The 14,279-nt window shown below is 58.7% G+C and overlaps 1 protein-coding gene across 10 annotated transcripts in view; it reads left to right on the top strand.

Annotated features, from left to right (window-relative positions):
- The window catches only part of ARHGEF10L (Rho guanine nucleotide exchange factor 10 like), a 159,883-nt gene that overhangs the window by 44,715 nt on the left and 100,889 nt on the right, over nucleotides 1-14,279 (top strand). For 5 of the 10 annotated variants that reach the window (XM_070778030.1, XM_070778024.1, XM_070777999.1 and 2 more), the window contains exons 1-3: nucleotides 8,751-8,874; nucleotides 8,981-9,166; nucleotides 9,821-9,860. In XM_070778030.1, the coding sequence (XP_070634131.1) occupies nucleotides 8,766-8,874; nucleotides 8,981-9,166; nucleotides 9,821-9,860 (335 nt within the window). In that variant the 5' untranslated portion in view covers nucleotides 8,751-8,765. Of the gene's footprint in view, nucleotides 1-775; nucleotides 852-8,749; nucleotides 8,875-8,980; nucleotides 9,167-9,820; nucleotides 9,861-14,279 lie in introns of those variants that run through there. The other 5 variants (XM_070778012.1, XM_070778036.1, XM_070778006.1 and 2 more) reach the window with 2 other exon arrangements.

Raw genomic sequence — 14,279 nt, 5'->3', positions numbered from 1 at the left:
AGCCCCTCTTCCACAGGGACGTCTAGACGAAGTGCCCCCGGCTCAGGCTTGGTGCAGAGAGGGAGCGGGGAGAGCTCGGCGGGCACGCCTGGCAAGGTTGCTCCAGGGTCCTGTAAGCCCAGAGGAGGCTCTGGCGGCTCGGTCGCGGGCTCCTCCACTGCCAGGCCTGGAGATACTGCCCCCCTGCTCCGAGCACTTAGGGTTCCGCCCTGATCTGGAGCCACCCGCCTCCACGAAGCCCTTTCCTTCCCTCACACCCACATGCCTGCCGGCCAAGCTCGGGGGTGGCGCAGGGGGAGACAGAGAGAGAGTAGACGGCCTTCGATGGGGCCTGTGGGGCGGGGGTGGCCCCAGGGCACCCGTGGTGACCAGGCAGCGAGAAGCAGGAAGCATCCGGCCCTCACCCGTGACCCTTCAGGCTGATCCGGTTCTGGAACACGGGGGCTGAGCATGATCCTGGCGTCCAAGGCTGGAGCTCCCCTGCCAGCCAGAGGGGCCACCTGCGAGCCCAGCTCGGCTGCGTGGGCTGGGCACAGGGAGGCCTGGGCCGGCAGGGCCTCTAGGGTGGTGGGTGGCCATCCTGCAGCTGCTGGTCTCTCTGCAGGTTAATGATTCACCGTGCTCGCGCCATCCTGGGCTCCCGAAGCTGCTGGGAAATGGGCTGAGAGCGGCCGGCTGGTGTGCACCCGTCGGTCGCGAGCTGGTGACCCCTCTCTGTGGCTGGAACTTTGGCCTTGAACGCCCTCTAATCAGATTCCTGGCCTTCTTTTCACAGGTGAGCGGCTGGACAGTGCTGGTCTGAGCTGGGTCCCATCTGATGGCTTCCTCCCGTCCTCTGCAGGCTGCCGCAGGTACAGTCCTCTCATCTGGTGTCCCGCCCAGGGCCTCTGACCCTGGATGTGAATCTGGCCCCGCTCACGGTTAGCTGGGTGCCTTGGACCAGTGGCCTCTGCAACAGGGAAATAATGGGAAGTGGGCTCTGGGCGGGGGTTGCAGACTCTTCGCCTGTCCACCTGAGGGCCCCTGGGGAGATGAGCAGAAGCCCTGGGACTGTGGCGTCCTCGGGGGTAAAACTAAGAACTGAGAGCAGGAGGTAGGGGCTGGGGGTGCTGCCCATCCATCTCCATCTGCTGAGGTTCCAAAGCCAGGCCGTCTGGCCATGGCGGGGTGGCCAGAGTCGGCAAAAAAAAGAAAAACACATATGCTGAAAAAATTTTTTCATAGAAATTCAGTTTGATGTCCTGTATTTTTACGTGGCGATCCTAACACTGGGGCCTCGGACAGTGCCGGTAGATCCGGACCCTGGAGGAGCTGGGCTCGAGGCCGTCTGTCCCGCTGGGCCGGGCCTCCCGTCCTCTTGTTCTTCCTGGGGGCGGCCAACGGCAGAATGGTAACAAGCAAGGGCTGCTTCTCGAGTCCAACCAGCCCAGTGGCTTGGTGTCTGTCTGGCTGTCTCATCGCCCACAAGCGTGGTGTTAGTAACGACAGCCTCTCACATGTGATTGCAGGGTTTAGGAACAGGTGGGGCTCCAGGTGTGCTAATCAATGGCTCACTGCCTGGGACATGTCATCACTGGGGCGTCAGCAGGACGGGCTGCCCGTGCCCTGCTCTGGGCCCCGGGCCCGAGCCCAGGAGGAATCTCTTCCCCCTTGAGCCTCCGTGTCCTTCTCCGCAGGGTAGGGGACCAGCGTGGTGGGCCCGCCTCCTCTGTAGCGTGGGATGAATTCCTGGGTCCCGGCCCCCTGGACTCGCTGGGGGCTCACTGGGGTTGGCTCTCTGGAGAAGGGGAACGTCCAGGAACATCAGAGGTGTGCGTGGCTCCCTCCAGTCCTGCCGTCTGTCTGGGTGGGGAGAGCTCAGTTCAGCTCTCAGTCACCCAGGGATGGGCTGTCTGACTTTCCTTCTGATAAGGCGCCCCGGCTAGTTGGCTGGGTCCCAGGATCCTGGGAACAGAGTCTGGGGAAAAGGGCATTTCCTGATTCATGGCCATGGCTTTGGGTTCCAGGATGTCCCCGCTCCCCGTCATCGGCACCCTGCACCCTTTCTCCTCCACACCGAGGGGCCAGACGTGCAAACTACTTTATGATGAAATCAATTCAGTTTCATTAAGCAAACATTTGCTGGGCGTATCTGATGCGCAGGCTGATACCTGGTGGAAGCAGGCTCTTGGCCACTCTCCGATTCTCTGAGCGCTTCGCACCGTCTTCCCAGATAAATTCAAATCCCCCCACCTCCTTGCAGCCGTGTTCTCACCCTGTCATCCTCAGTCGCGTCTTCGCTTTGACTGGGCCACTCACTGTTGTTCTCCGCTCCTGCTGTGGCCCTGGCCGCCCCCCAGCCTGAGCCTGTCAGGCCCTTGCTCACCCTTTCAGGCCCTGTGCAGGGGCAGCCTGGTGCCAAAGCTGTGCCCCAGGCCCTGGCAAGCTCAAGCCCCCTCCTCTGTTTAGCACTGGCTCAGCCTTCGGGGTTTCATGTTCTTCTCTGGTCAGCCCTTCCTGCCTCAGCCTTCGGGGTTTTATGTTCTTCTCTGGTCAGCTCTTCCTGCCTCAGCCTTGACACTGAGGCACTGCGTCTTACTTTTGTCCAATCTTCTGGCCCAGGGGCTCCTGGGACAGTTCACTGGATACTGTACAGTCTCTATGGTCTGACCAGTCCATCCTAAAGGAAATCAGTCCTAAATATTCATTGGAAGGACTGATGCTAAAGCTGAAACTCCAATAGTTTGGCCACCTGATGCGAAGAACTGACTCACTAGAAAAGACCCTGATACTGGGAAATATTGAAGGCAGGAGGAGAAGGGGACGACAGAGGATGAGACGGTTGGATGGCATCACCAACTCGATGGACATGGGTTTGGGTGGACTCCGGGGGTTGGTGATGGACAGGGAGGCATGGCGTGCTGCGGTTCATGGGGTCACAAAGAGTTGGACACGACTGAGCGACTGAACTGAACTGAACTGAACTGATAGATTGCTGGGCTGACCGAGGCAATTTGTATTTTTTTAATTTAGCATTTACTTGCTGCATCGGGTCTTAGCTGCGGCCCGCGGGCTTTCTGTCGTGTCGGGCAGGAGCCTCTGCTGTGACACGCGGACTCAGTCACGTGGCTCACGGGCTTAGCTGCTCTGCAGCACGTGGGAGCTTAGTTCCATGACCGGTTCCCTGCATCTACAGCACTGCCGTGTGGACTCTCACCCACTGGACCACGAGGGAAGTCCTGCTGTTTGTACTTAGGTGGTCCAGTAGAGAATCAGCCTGCCAATGCAGGAGACCCAGGAGGTGCTGCTTCGACCTCTGGGTGGGGAAGATCCCCTGGAGGAGGGCATGGCAACCCACTCCAGTATGCTTGCCTGGAGAATCCCTTGGACAGAGGAGCCTGGGGGGCCACAGTCGTAGGGTCACAAAGAGTCAGACACGGCTTAGCAAGGGAACCACAACAACAGCAAAGAGAGAAAATACAAAAGTAACCTAAGTCCCTGGACACAGCCTGGGGGCCGGGTCGCCTGGGGCTGGGCCTGGTCTGTGGATGGGGAGGCGGTCTCCACCCCACCTGGGGTCAGAGCCTGGGCCATATGACTCAAAGCGATAATAACAGTCATCACAATAATGACTGGGGCTTCCCCGACGGCTCAGTGAGTAAAGGCTCTGCCTGCAATGCAGGAGACACAGGAGATGCGGGTTTGATCCCTGGGTTGGGCAGATCCCCTGGAGGAGGAAATGGCAACTCGCTGCAGTGTTCTTGCCCGGAGAATCCCACGGCGAGGAGCGTGGAGGCCTGCAGTCCAGAGGGTCGCACAGGCCCAGACACGACTGAGTGAGTGAGCACAGCGATAATGGTGATGGTGAGCAGAGCCGCCATCGTGAGGAGCTCGCGTTCAGCCCGCGAGGCCGGGCGCCCGGGGCGTCTAGTGTGCCCGTCCATCCCCCCTCCCAGCGCTCTGTCAGCCAGCTACTCCTGCTGTTCGCATTTGATGGACCAGGAGGCTGCAGCCCGAGGGTGAGATAACGCGGCACTCACACAGCAGCCAGTACATAGGAGAGCTGGGGTCTGAACCCAGGCTAGTCACTGCAGTGATGCAGGCTGCGTGCAAAGGGAATCCTCCCCACTGTCCGCCCAGCAGACTCAAGTGGGCAGGACCGTGGGCCCTGAAGCTTCCTTGGTCAGGACAGGTCTGACTCTGGCAGCCCAGAAATAGTAGTGGGCAGGGACTTCGTGGTCACTTATTCCAGTATTTTTAAAAATAACTTTTTGTATTTATTTATTTTTGGCTCTGCTGGATCTTCATGGCTGTGCTGGCTTTCCTCTAGTTAGTTAAGGCGAGCTGAGGCCACTTCCAAGTTTTGGCATGTGGGCATCTCATTTTATTTTATTTTACTTATTTCTTTATTTATGGCTGTGCTGGTCGTGCTTGCAGTGCGGGCTTTTGTCTGGTTAAGGCGAGCCGAGGCCACTCCCAGGTTTTGGCGAGTGGGCATCTCATTTTATTTTATTTTATTTATTTCTGCATTCACACCTGTGCTGGTCGTCCTTGCGGTGCGGGCTTTTCTCCAGTTGCGGGGCACAGCTTTTCCCTGCAGGGCCTTCCCTTCTTGCGGAGCACAGGCCCTCTCGGGCTTCAGCAGTTGTAGGTACCGAGGCTTCGTTGCTCTTGGCATCTTCCCAGGCCAGCGATTGAGCCCATGTCCCCCGCATTGGCAGGCGGATTCTCAACCACGAGACCACCAGGGATGTCCTGGGCCCCTCATCGCGGTGGCTTCTCTGGTCGGGGAACGCCGGCTCTAGGGCGCACAGCAACACGTCAGCAGTTGCTGTGCAAGGGCTCAGTAACTGGGGCTCCTGGGCTCCAGAGCACAGGCTCGGTAGTTGTGGCTTGCGGGCTCGGTTGCTCCATGGCACGTGGGATCTTCCCGCACCAGGGTCTGAGCCCGTGTCCCCTGCACTGGCAGGCAGATTCTTATCACTAAGCCACCGGGAAGCCCTTTTCCAGGATTTTTTTAAATCGTCTAAAATTGCAGCCCACAGACCTGCCAATAGGAGCGTACGTGTGCATTCACCAAGTCCTTATTCCGTGCCTGTCACGTGTTGGGCACAGTACCAGATGCTGGGGGTACGACAGTGAGTGAAACACCCGCCCAGGAGGCGTGCGCTCTAGTAGAGGAGACAGACAGAAAGACAGGGAAAAGTACAGCCTGCTGATCAGGGCTGCAGAGACAAGAGAAGCAGGCAAGGCACGTCAGGAGCCCAGGTGCCACTGTGGGCAGTTCTGGTCCCCGGGACCCTCGGGAGGTGACAGGTTGTAAATAGACCTGGAGGCCCCCGAGGGCGGGAGCTGCTCCCTGGGACAAGGGCAGCCTGGACCCCAGGACTGAGGTGCAGAGATCCAGAGGCAGTAGCAGAGCGGACGCCTGCGAGGCCCAGCGAGGACGGCCACACGGCTGCGGGGAGTGAGCAGAGGAGGGCGTCAGGAGCGTCTGCGCTACGCACTGTACGGATGTGTGTGCTGTGTGCGTAAATCCAGAACGGAAGTGTCGACAGCAACATCAAAAGTAAAACCACGTGTGAATTTATTACCAGTGTGGTGGTGGCTGAGTCGTCAGGTCAGGTCTGACTCTTGCTACGCGATGGGCTGTAGCCCGCCAGGCTCCTCTGTGCGTGCAGTTCTCCAGGCAAGAATCCTGGAGTAGGTTTGCCGTTTCCTTCTGCAGGGATCTTTCCAACCCAGGGATCGAACTCAGGTCTCTTGTGCTCAGGCGGGTCTCCTGCGTTGCAGGCGGATTCTTTACCAACTGAGCCACCAGGGAAGCCTATTAGTATTATAAAATTTTAAAAAAGATCTTCAGTAAGCAGTTCATAAAGCAAAAAGCTTCCAGGGAGCCCCCTAATTGATTTTATGACCCCCCAGTGGGTTGAGAACCATTTGAAGGTTACTAATTTGGCCTCTGGCCCAGCTTCTGGATCTCCTCCTGAATTCAGCATCACGGGGCCAAGAGTGCAGGGGGCTCAAGAGGGACTTCCAGGAGGCCACTGGGCTGAGCGGAGAGGGAACCAAGGCAGATCAGGGTTCAAACCTGGCTCCCCACTTTCAGCTGGTGCCCGGAGGCTTCGCCTCACCTTGAGAAGTCTCTGAGGCCTCGTGTAAAGCGGGGGTGGTTGGGAGGCTTCGGCAAGAGTCACGTGGGCTCATCGCAGGCCCTGAGTGTCTGCTTCTCCACCTCTGGGGAGGAGCTCATACCCCTGGCCACGTCACCGCCCAGAGGAGTCCACCCCGATGGCCTGGGCCTTAGGGTCCCCACAGCTCCCAGGAGCAGGGGCTGCATCCCCGCCTCAGTTGGTCTTGTTTCGGTCATCACCCCCGGGAGTCAGGGAAGGGGGGTGAGCTCCGGCTTTCTACTGTGCTCACACAGCGGAGGAAGGGGCCGCTGCTTCTTTTTTCTTTAAGACTTTTTTTTGATGTGGACCATTTTTCAAAATGTTTTTATTGAATTTGTTATAATATTGCTTCTACATTTTTATGTCCCCCCCCTTTGGTCACATGGCATGTAGCATATTAGCTCCCTGAGCAGGCATCGAACCCACACCTCCTGCATTAGAAGGCAACGTCTTAGCCACTGGACCCCAGGGAAGTCCCGGAAGGGGCTTCTTGAATTTCATACACTTGCACCTAAAACATTCTGCTCTGGAAACCCCCCCAGTCACTGTGGATTTTTGGATTTTTCTGGTCAGAGAGACTACCAGAATCAGATACGCCGGTCTGTCCATCCGCTGGTCTGTCCACTTGCCTCTCTGCTCCATCCCCCTCCCCACCCACTTGCTTATCGAGGCATCCATGGACAATCCTGTCCTCAAGGATGTCGGGCTGGGAGGGGCAGAAAGCCCAACAACAGGTGTCATTGTGTAACACATACCGGGCAGTGTGCCAAGTGCTGCATCTACTCAAGCGTTCTCCACTGGGGGCAGTTTCGTCCCCCGGGGGACATTTGGCTGGCAATGTCTGCAGACACTTTCGGTTGTCACAGCTGGAGGCCAGAGGCCAGAAAGGCTGGTACACCTCCTGTAGTGGCCCCAACACAGAGACCTCGCAGCCTGGACACGAGGCTGAGAAACCCTGACCTACATCTCGGGTCCCATTCACGTCAGCTTTATAAGGTAGGTGCCCTTTCATCCTCTGCTCTATAGGGGAAGAGACTAAGGTTCAGAGAGGTGAAAGGCTCTCAGACAGGACCCGGCGGGCCCAGACCTCATGCCCTGACCGGTGTGACAGGAGTTGTGAGCAGTCTGCTCAGGGCAGCCCAGGGAGGGGTGATCAGCTTTAGACTTGAACCCAGCCTCTCTGTCCTTGGGTTTTAGAGTGCAAAGTTTGGACGAGGTAGCTTGTTCAGTTCCTAAGTCATGTCCAAGGTTTGCATGAGCCAGGGAGATGGGCTAAATGAACACTTGAGGTTCTGTTTAGCTTCAGATTCCAGGAAAGAAGTCTTCCAAGGAAGAAGACTGGGAGACCTCAGCCAGATGAAATGGGTGGGAAGGCGAGGGCTTGTGATGCCCTTTAGGATGGAGAGTCCATTTCTTCACCCGTTTAATGAAAGTTTCTGAGTTGTATCTGTTAGTTGCTCAGTCATGTCCGACTCTTTGTGACCGTATGGACTGTAGCCCGCCAGGCTTCTCTGTCCGTGGAGTTCTCCAGGCAGGAATACTGGAGTGGGTTGCCATTTCCTTCTTCCAGGGATCTTCCCGACCCAGGGATCAAACCCGGGTCTCCCACACTGCAGGCAGATTCTTTACCGTCTGAGCCACCTGGGAAGCCCCGAATTCGACTTGTTGACTAAGAAAAAATGCCCAACCTAAAAACTGATAATTCTGTTTTACTTGGAGGACTTACTGAGGGCTGAAGCCCTGCAGGACGCTCTCAGGTAGCTCTGAGGGTCTGCAGAGGACAGTGAGGAGCCAGGATGCTGGGAGTGTCTGCAACAAAGACCAGAGAGTGAGACCCTCAAATGTCACTGTCAAGAAAACCAGGTTGATGAAGTTAGCGCTTTTCAGTGTGTGAGAGATGCAAGAGGCTGGGCTTGTTGACATCGTTTCTTCCATGTGCGCTTCAGCTGTCTACAGCCAAGTCCTGTTCTTTCCCCTGAATCCCCCCAGGGCGTGCCATCGGGGTGCCCCGCATCTGCTGCCCTGGTGGCTGTCACACCCTTGTTTACCGACCTGGCTGGTGACGTCCATCTACATACCCCAGGCCGGGACCTGTCCCCTTCAAGGGGGCAGAACAAATCGTTACACATGTTACAGGAGCAGGTGAAGTAAACAGGAGGCACAGACAGAGAAGGATGTGGCAGGGGGCCATCCCTGCCTGAGTTGAGCTCTGAGGGATGACCAGGCAGACCTGGCCCCGAAGGGGGTCTCCCAGGAGGGAGAAGCAGGCTCTGAGGCCGGGAAGCCCTCCAGGCTGGGAGCAAGGCCCCCAGCCCCGCCGCAGCTACTCTGTGCCCTGGTTCCCCAAACTGGCTGTCTTCAGGCTCCAGACACTTCCGGACAGCTGCTCCCTGCCCCGTGCATGCAAAAGACAGCTCGGGGTGCCCATCAAGCCTGGCTGTGCTCATTTGCATGTATGCAAAATGCACCGATGGAAACTCACAGGTGGAAATACACCCAAAGGTGTGTGCCCGCCCCCCGCCCCAGGCAGATGCATTTATAACCCCCTGCTTGCTTACAAAATAGGGAAATAGAGAACAAGAAAGTCAAAGGCTCCCTTGTATTCAAGCCCAGATGCACTCACCTCGGAAGCCTGTCCCTGCCCTCCGCCGACTGCCCGTCAGTCTAGAGTCCCAACCCAACCCCAGGCCCCTCAGGGGACAGGAGAGCCTCTGGCCCTCACGTGGGTTTGATCTTGTCCCTGGGACCTGCCCTCACTTGGACCCCAGCTGCTCCCCCTTGCAGCCGCCTCTCTGGACCAGACGGGGCTAACTCCTCCTTCCTTCCAGGAGATCGGCTGCTTCCCGGAGGCCCAGGCCCCTCCCCCGAGGCGGAAGACGACCCTGGCGAGGGCTTTGAGTTTGACGACAGCGATGATGATGAGGACACCAATGCCGGCCCCGACATCCCACGCTCTGCGCCGGAGACTGAGGCAGACACACCCCTGATCCACTTGGACTCCGCCCCCGTCATCGGTAAGGTGCTCTGGGAGCCTGATGTCTTCACGGCTCAGGGTCTGCAGGACTCCAGGGGGCTCAGGGCCGCCTGGAGGCTTCCGGCTCCCCGTGATGCCTCGTGCTGTCCCCAGGACGCGGGGACCAAAGAGAGACTGTTGGGCGGAAGCTGCATCCCATCGCCTCCCTTGGGCCCTGGAGATTCCTAGCATGCCTGCAGCATCTGGTGCGCTCTCGCATGTCGTAAATGGAAGCGACTGGCCGTTGGTTATGCTTCGGGGACAGTTACTGCCCAGGGCTTGTTTCTCCCAAGCTCCCCCTCCCCGCAGCTCCTTCCAGGGAGTCACCCCAGCTGGAGCAGCCTTGCCCAGAGCCCTGTGGGCGGGAAGGCCCCGATAAGACCGTCCCCAGGAGGGACTGGGGACTAGCCCAGCAGGAACTTCCTGCAGGCTTGGGGGCAAGGAGCTACTTGGGGAGCTGAGGGTGGGGGCAGGCGAGAGCTGGCAGGGGGACCAGTTCTGGTAGAATGTGGGCCGTGGCCACGGGTTGGGGTCCGGCAGGACAGGCAGGGGAGCTTAATGACAGTGTGGGGCTGGGGGAGGCTGGGGATGGGGCGGGGTGTGCTGAGTCCCTTGGGCCCCCGGCCTGATGGACGCTCCTGTTCACCTCCCGCAGACCTAGAGCCCAAGCCAGAGCCCGCACAGCCCCAGACACAGTAAGTGAGCCTCCTTCCTTTGCTTTGGTGGCTGGAAAATGGGAAGAGACTGGGCGGGAGGTGTGGGAAGGGGTGGAGCTGCAGCCATAGGGGCTCAGGGCAGTCCTTGGCTAAGGACCTACTGGGCCAGAGGGGAGAGGTCAGTCCTGAAATGTGTTACTTTTTCCTTTATTTTCCCCACAAGCCTGTGAAATAGAAAGCAGGTCTTGCTCCACACCCTGGCTTTGTCCCTTGCCAGCTGTGTGGCTGGAAGGAGTCACAGAAACACTCCAAAGTCAGGCTGTGTGTGTCAGTCGCTCAATTGTGTCCAATTCTTTGGGACCCCCGTGGACCGTAGCCTGCCAGGCTCCCTCTGTCCTTGGGGATTCTCGAGGCAAGAATTCTGGAGTGGGTTGCCATTCCCTTCTCCAGGGGATTTTTCCCTACCCAGGGATTGAACCCGGGTCCCGTGCACTGCAGGCAGATTCTTTACCATCTGAGCCACCAGGGAAGCCCCAAAAGTCAGACTGTTGGTATGCAAGGTGGAAACAGTGAAGTGTCCCTTGCACTGGATTGTAGCTGGGAATTAATAGCTCTCTGGTGTCACCCGTTGTCCTGGTCTTTGCCATCGCTGTTTTTCTGCTCCCTTTCCCGTGACTGTTGTTGGGGACTCTGCCCTTCTCCACCTGGGAGCCTGCCTGAGGCAGGGCAGCCTAACCACCAGACGGTGCATTTGGGGGTTGGGGGCCATACAACCCAGGTCTCTAAGAGCTCTGGTCACGGCTGCTCACTGCCAGGCTCTGGGGACCTGGGGCTTTAGAGAGTCCTTTCCCCTGGCAGCTCAGATGGTAAAGAATCTGCCTGAAATGCGGGAGACCTGCGTTCAATCCCCGGGTCAGGAAGACCCCCTGGAGAAGGGAATGGCAACTGACTCCAGTATTCTTGCCTGGAGAATCCCATGGACAGAGGAGCCTAGCGGGCTACAATCCATGGGGTCTACAGTCCATGGGGTCACAAGGGTGGGACATGAATGAGTGACTTTCAGTCTCACTTATAAGGAAAGCCTCAGTGGTTGATGGCCCTGGCATCTGGGACCTTGAGTTTAAATCCTGGTTGCTTGGGTTGGGAGGTGGGGACGATCTGAGCCTCCTTTTGTTTTCTTGGAGTGAGCTGAACCTGGGGAGCTGACTCAGGCAGGTGTTGCCAACCTGGAGATGCGGCTTGTGGCCCGGAGCCCCTGGAGCCAAGGCAGTTCTGGATTCAAATTCTAGCCGAGGAGAGCTTGTTTGTGCTCATCTGCCTGATGGAGTGGGAGGCCCCAGGATGGTTTCTGCCGGGCCTGCCCCTGCATGACTGATTACGGCCAGAAATAGGGGCCAGGCTCTCCTCCCTGACTGGAGACATGAAGTGAATCAGTGCTCTGGCACTGGTCTGGCAGTCCCGTCCTGGGTGACCTCCCAGGGGTTGTGTCCCTCCTGGGTGAGCCAGGCATGAAGCCGCCTGCAAACTCCATCTGGGCAGGGATACGGACGCGTCCAGGTGGGACACAGGAGACGGGGTGCTGATGGGGAGGGGCTGGGGGGTCGTGGCTGAGCAAGGGAGTGTGAATTCACCAGTGGAGAGAGGGGAGGGGTCTGTGTAGACAAGGAAGCCGCTGAGGGGCCTGTGTGTGCGTGCGTGTGTGTGTGTGTGTGTGTGTGTGTGAGAGAGAGTGCGAGAAGCTGTGTGCAGCCAGCCAGGGCTCCCCTCCCAGGGGTCTGGCTCTTGGCTTTTCTCCGGACACCCTCATTCCCTGGTCTCTGGGTCAGGACATGGCAGCCCGGCCTGGCCCTGCCCACCTCTTTGGTGTGTCCTGGAGGCTTGGTGACGGTGGCCAGAGGGGGTGTCTGGCCGGCACTGGCCCTGCCCAGAGGCCTGGTCGTGGCGGCCCCGGAGCTGGTGCTGTGCTCTGTCGAGATGGCCCAGCAGGTCATCGGGTTCTGGGGAGGAGCCCAGCCTCCGCTTTACCCACGGCCCGCCCTCCACCTGCTCCTGGAGTCAGCCCAGCCCCTGTGAACACCAGCTCCCGGAGCTTCCAATCCTCCCTGAGCCCTTCGCCAGCCGGGTGGCTCTGCGCTGCCTGGGAAGCTCTCTGGAAGGTGGAAATGGCACCCTGAGGAATGAGAGGCTGGTGGGGAAGCGCTCCGTAGCCACAGTGTTTGCTCCTGCCCCGCTCCTGACCAGCCTGGATGTCCCCAGTGCCGTGGGCCGGGGGGCAGAGTGCACCGGGCCGCTGAGTCCTGGCTGGGCCTGCACCCCCAGCAGCTGTGGTGGTTAAAGACCCTGCCTGCCAGCGCAGGAGGCTTAGGAGACTCAGGTTCCACCCCCGGGTCGGCAAGAACCGCGCCCCCCCCCCGCCCCCCCCGGAGGAGGGCGTGACAACCCACTCCAGTGTTCCAGCCGGAGAATCCCATGGACAGGGGCCTGGCAGGCTACAGTCCTTAGGGTAACAAAGAGTCAGAGACAACTAGAGGGACTTAGCATGCGTGTGAAGAAGCATCACTTTGAGATCCCTCTCTGGGGCAAACATTCATGGCCCCGCGGAATGTTGACGTCACTGGGAGTCCGGAGACTTCCAGTCCAGCCCTTCACTTTGCAGGCCCGGAGACTGAGGGGCGGGCCTGCCCCCAGGCACCCGGGGAGCCTCCTCCAGAGTCTCTGCTGCTCCCAGCTTCGCTCCCTCCCTTCCTGGTCTCCGTTTACTTAAGTTCCAGCTCCTTCTCCAGACGGTGAATTTCCACTCTGGTCTCCTCTGGGAGAAGAGCCAGTCCAGATCGCTTTCCTTCTCTTTGTTATCCGAGAGAAAGGGTGAAAAAATTTTGATTTTCTTTCTTTTTTAAAAAAAATTTACCCCAACCTAGTCACTAAGCAAACATTGCTTTGAAAAAACAAAACTCCCAAGTGGACGACATTTCACCTCTTTTCACTGCGTTTCCTTCACGGTCCCTGCCCCGAGGCTTGGAAATGGCCCTGGGCTTTGCTGGGCTGCCTGACTCCTGAGCCTGTTAGAGTCACTGCCCCCATCCGGCCGGGCTGCTGCCTCCCCGGCGTGGGGAGGGAGGGAGGCAGGGCCACTCCTCACCGTCTGCATCCCAGGCGGGAGCTCGGAGTGTGAAGTGAGGCCTGGAATCCGGGGTTCGAGGGCCGGGAGCTTGGTTCTGAGCTGCACGGAGCTGGCTTCAAGTCTCAGCTGTTACTCGCCAGCTGGGTGTCGCTGGGAAAGTTGTTTTCTGAAAGTTCTTTTTTAATCAATAAAACGGGGATGATAAATCACTAACACGGGATGATTCTGTGAGGTGTACATAAATCAACGTTTATTCGGTGCTGTCTTCTCCTGGCGTGTGTTGGCTGCTCCAGATGTATTTGCTGCTGTTCTTCTGGGTCCTGGTCTGAATGTGACGTTAGGGGAACTCGCTGGGGCCTGCCCCCGAGGAGTCAGCAGCCCTGGGTCTGAGCCATCTCCCTGACTGTGCTACAGAGGATCACAGCTGGGCCGGCTGGGCCTATGTCATGAGGAGGCCCGAGACCGCTGGGGGGTCCGGTGACCTGGGCAGGGCTGCTGGGTCCATCTCTGGCCTTGAGGCCTGAGGACTTCCCGGTCCCTTCACCTGGAGGGGGGCATTGCCTGCTGGAGGTGGCCAGGCTGATGGGGAAGCAGAGTTGAGGGCATTGATGCCAGTGTGCTGTGCTAAGGCCCCTGGGGCGAGTTCAGGGTCGTCCCCCGCCTCAGTCCAGGGGTGAGCATGGCTGGGACCGCGCCCATCCTTCACAGTGCCCGGCGGGCCGCGGCCGCCTCCTCTCTCCGCGGCCGCCATGGTAGCAGCTGCTGCTGATGGTAGCGACGATGGTGGTGGTGTTTACTGCGTACCAGGCACCAAGCTAAACGCACAGTCCCATTTGCGTCTCCCCTCTCTAGGAAGTGGCCAGTTTGTTACCCATTCACAGGTGGGGAGATCGAGGCTCAGGGAAGTTGGGCTCTGCCCCCCAGGAGTCAGACAGACCTGGCGTTGCAGACAGATTGTGCCTGTTCATTCACCAGGGCTTCTCTGAGCAGAGGCCAGCTGTTCGACCATCACGCTACCCGCAAGGGTGCACTGACGACTCTGGGTCCTCGCTCAGGACCCCAGACCTTGGTTCTTGCTGGGGCATGTGGCCGGCTCCACATGGACAACCCCCTTCTGTGTGTGTTTACTGGGGGTTAAGAACTCTGCTTCCTGTGAGAGCTGACCTGACCTCTCTGAGCTCTTGGGAGAGTAGTTTTCAGCTGTCACTGGAATGACGCATAGACCCCATCTGGGGAGCCAGGCAGAGCGGCCTCGACTCTGCCCGTGTGCTTCTGTGCTGTGCCCTTGAGACGGAAGCAGTCGGGCAGCCCCCTCCCCTCGGGCCCACACGGGGTCT

The sequence above is a fragment of the Bos indicus genome, chromosome 2, assembly GCF_029378745.1.
Source record: "Bos indicus isolate NIAB-ARS_2022 breed Sahiwal x Tharparkar chromosome 2, NIAB-ARS_B.indTharparkar_mat_pri_1.0, whole genome shotgun sequence".
In the NCBI taxonomy this organism is placed as follows: Eukaryota; Metazoa; Chordata; class Mammalia; order Artiodactyla; family Bovidae; genus Bos; species Bos indicus.
The sequence above is the reverse complement of the archived record's forward strand: the minus strand, read 5'-3'. Positions and strand labels throughout refer to the sequence as shown.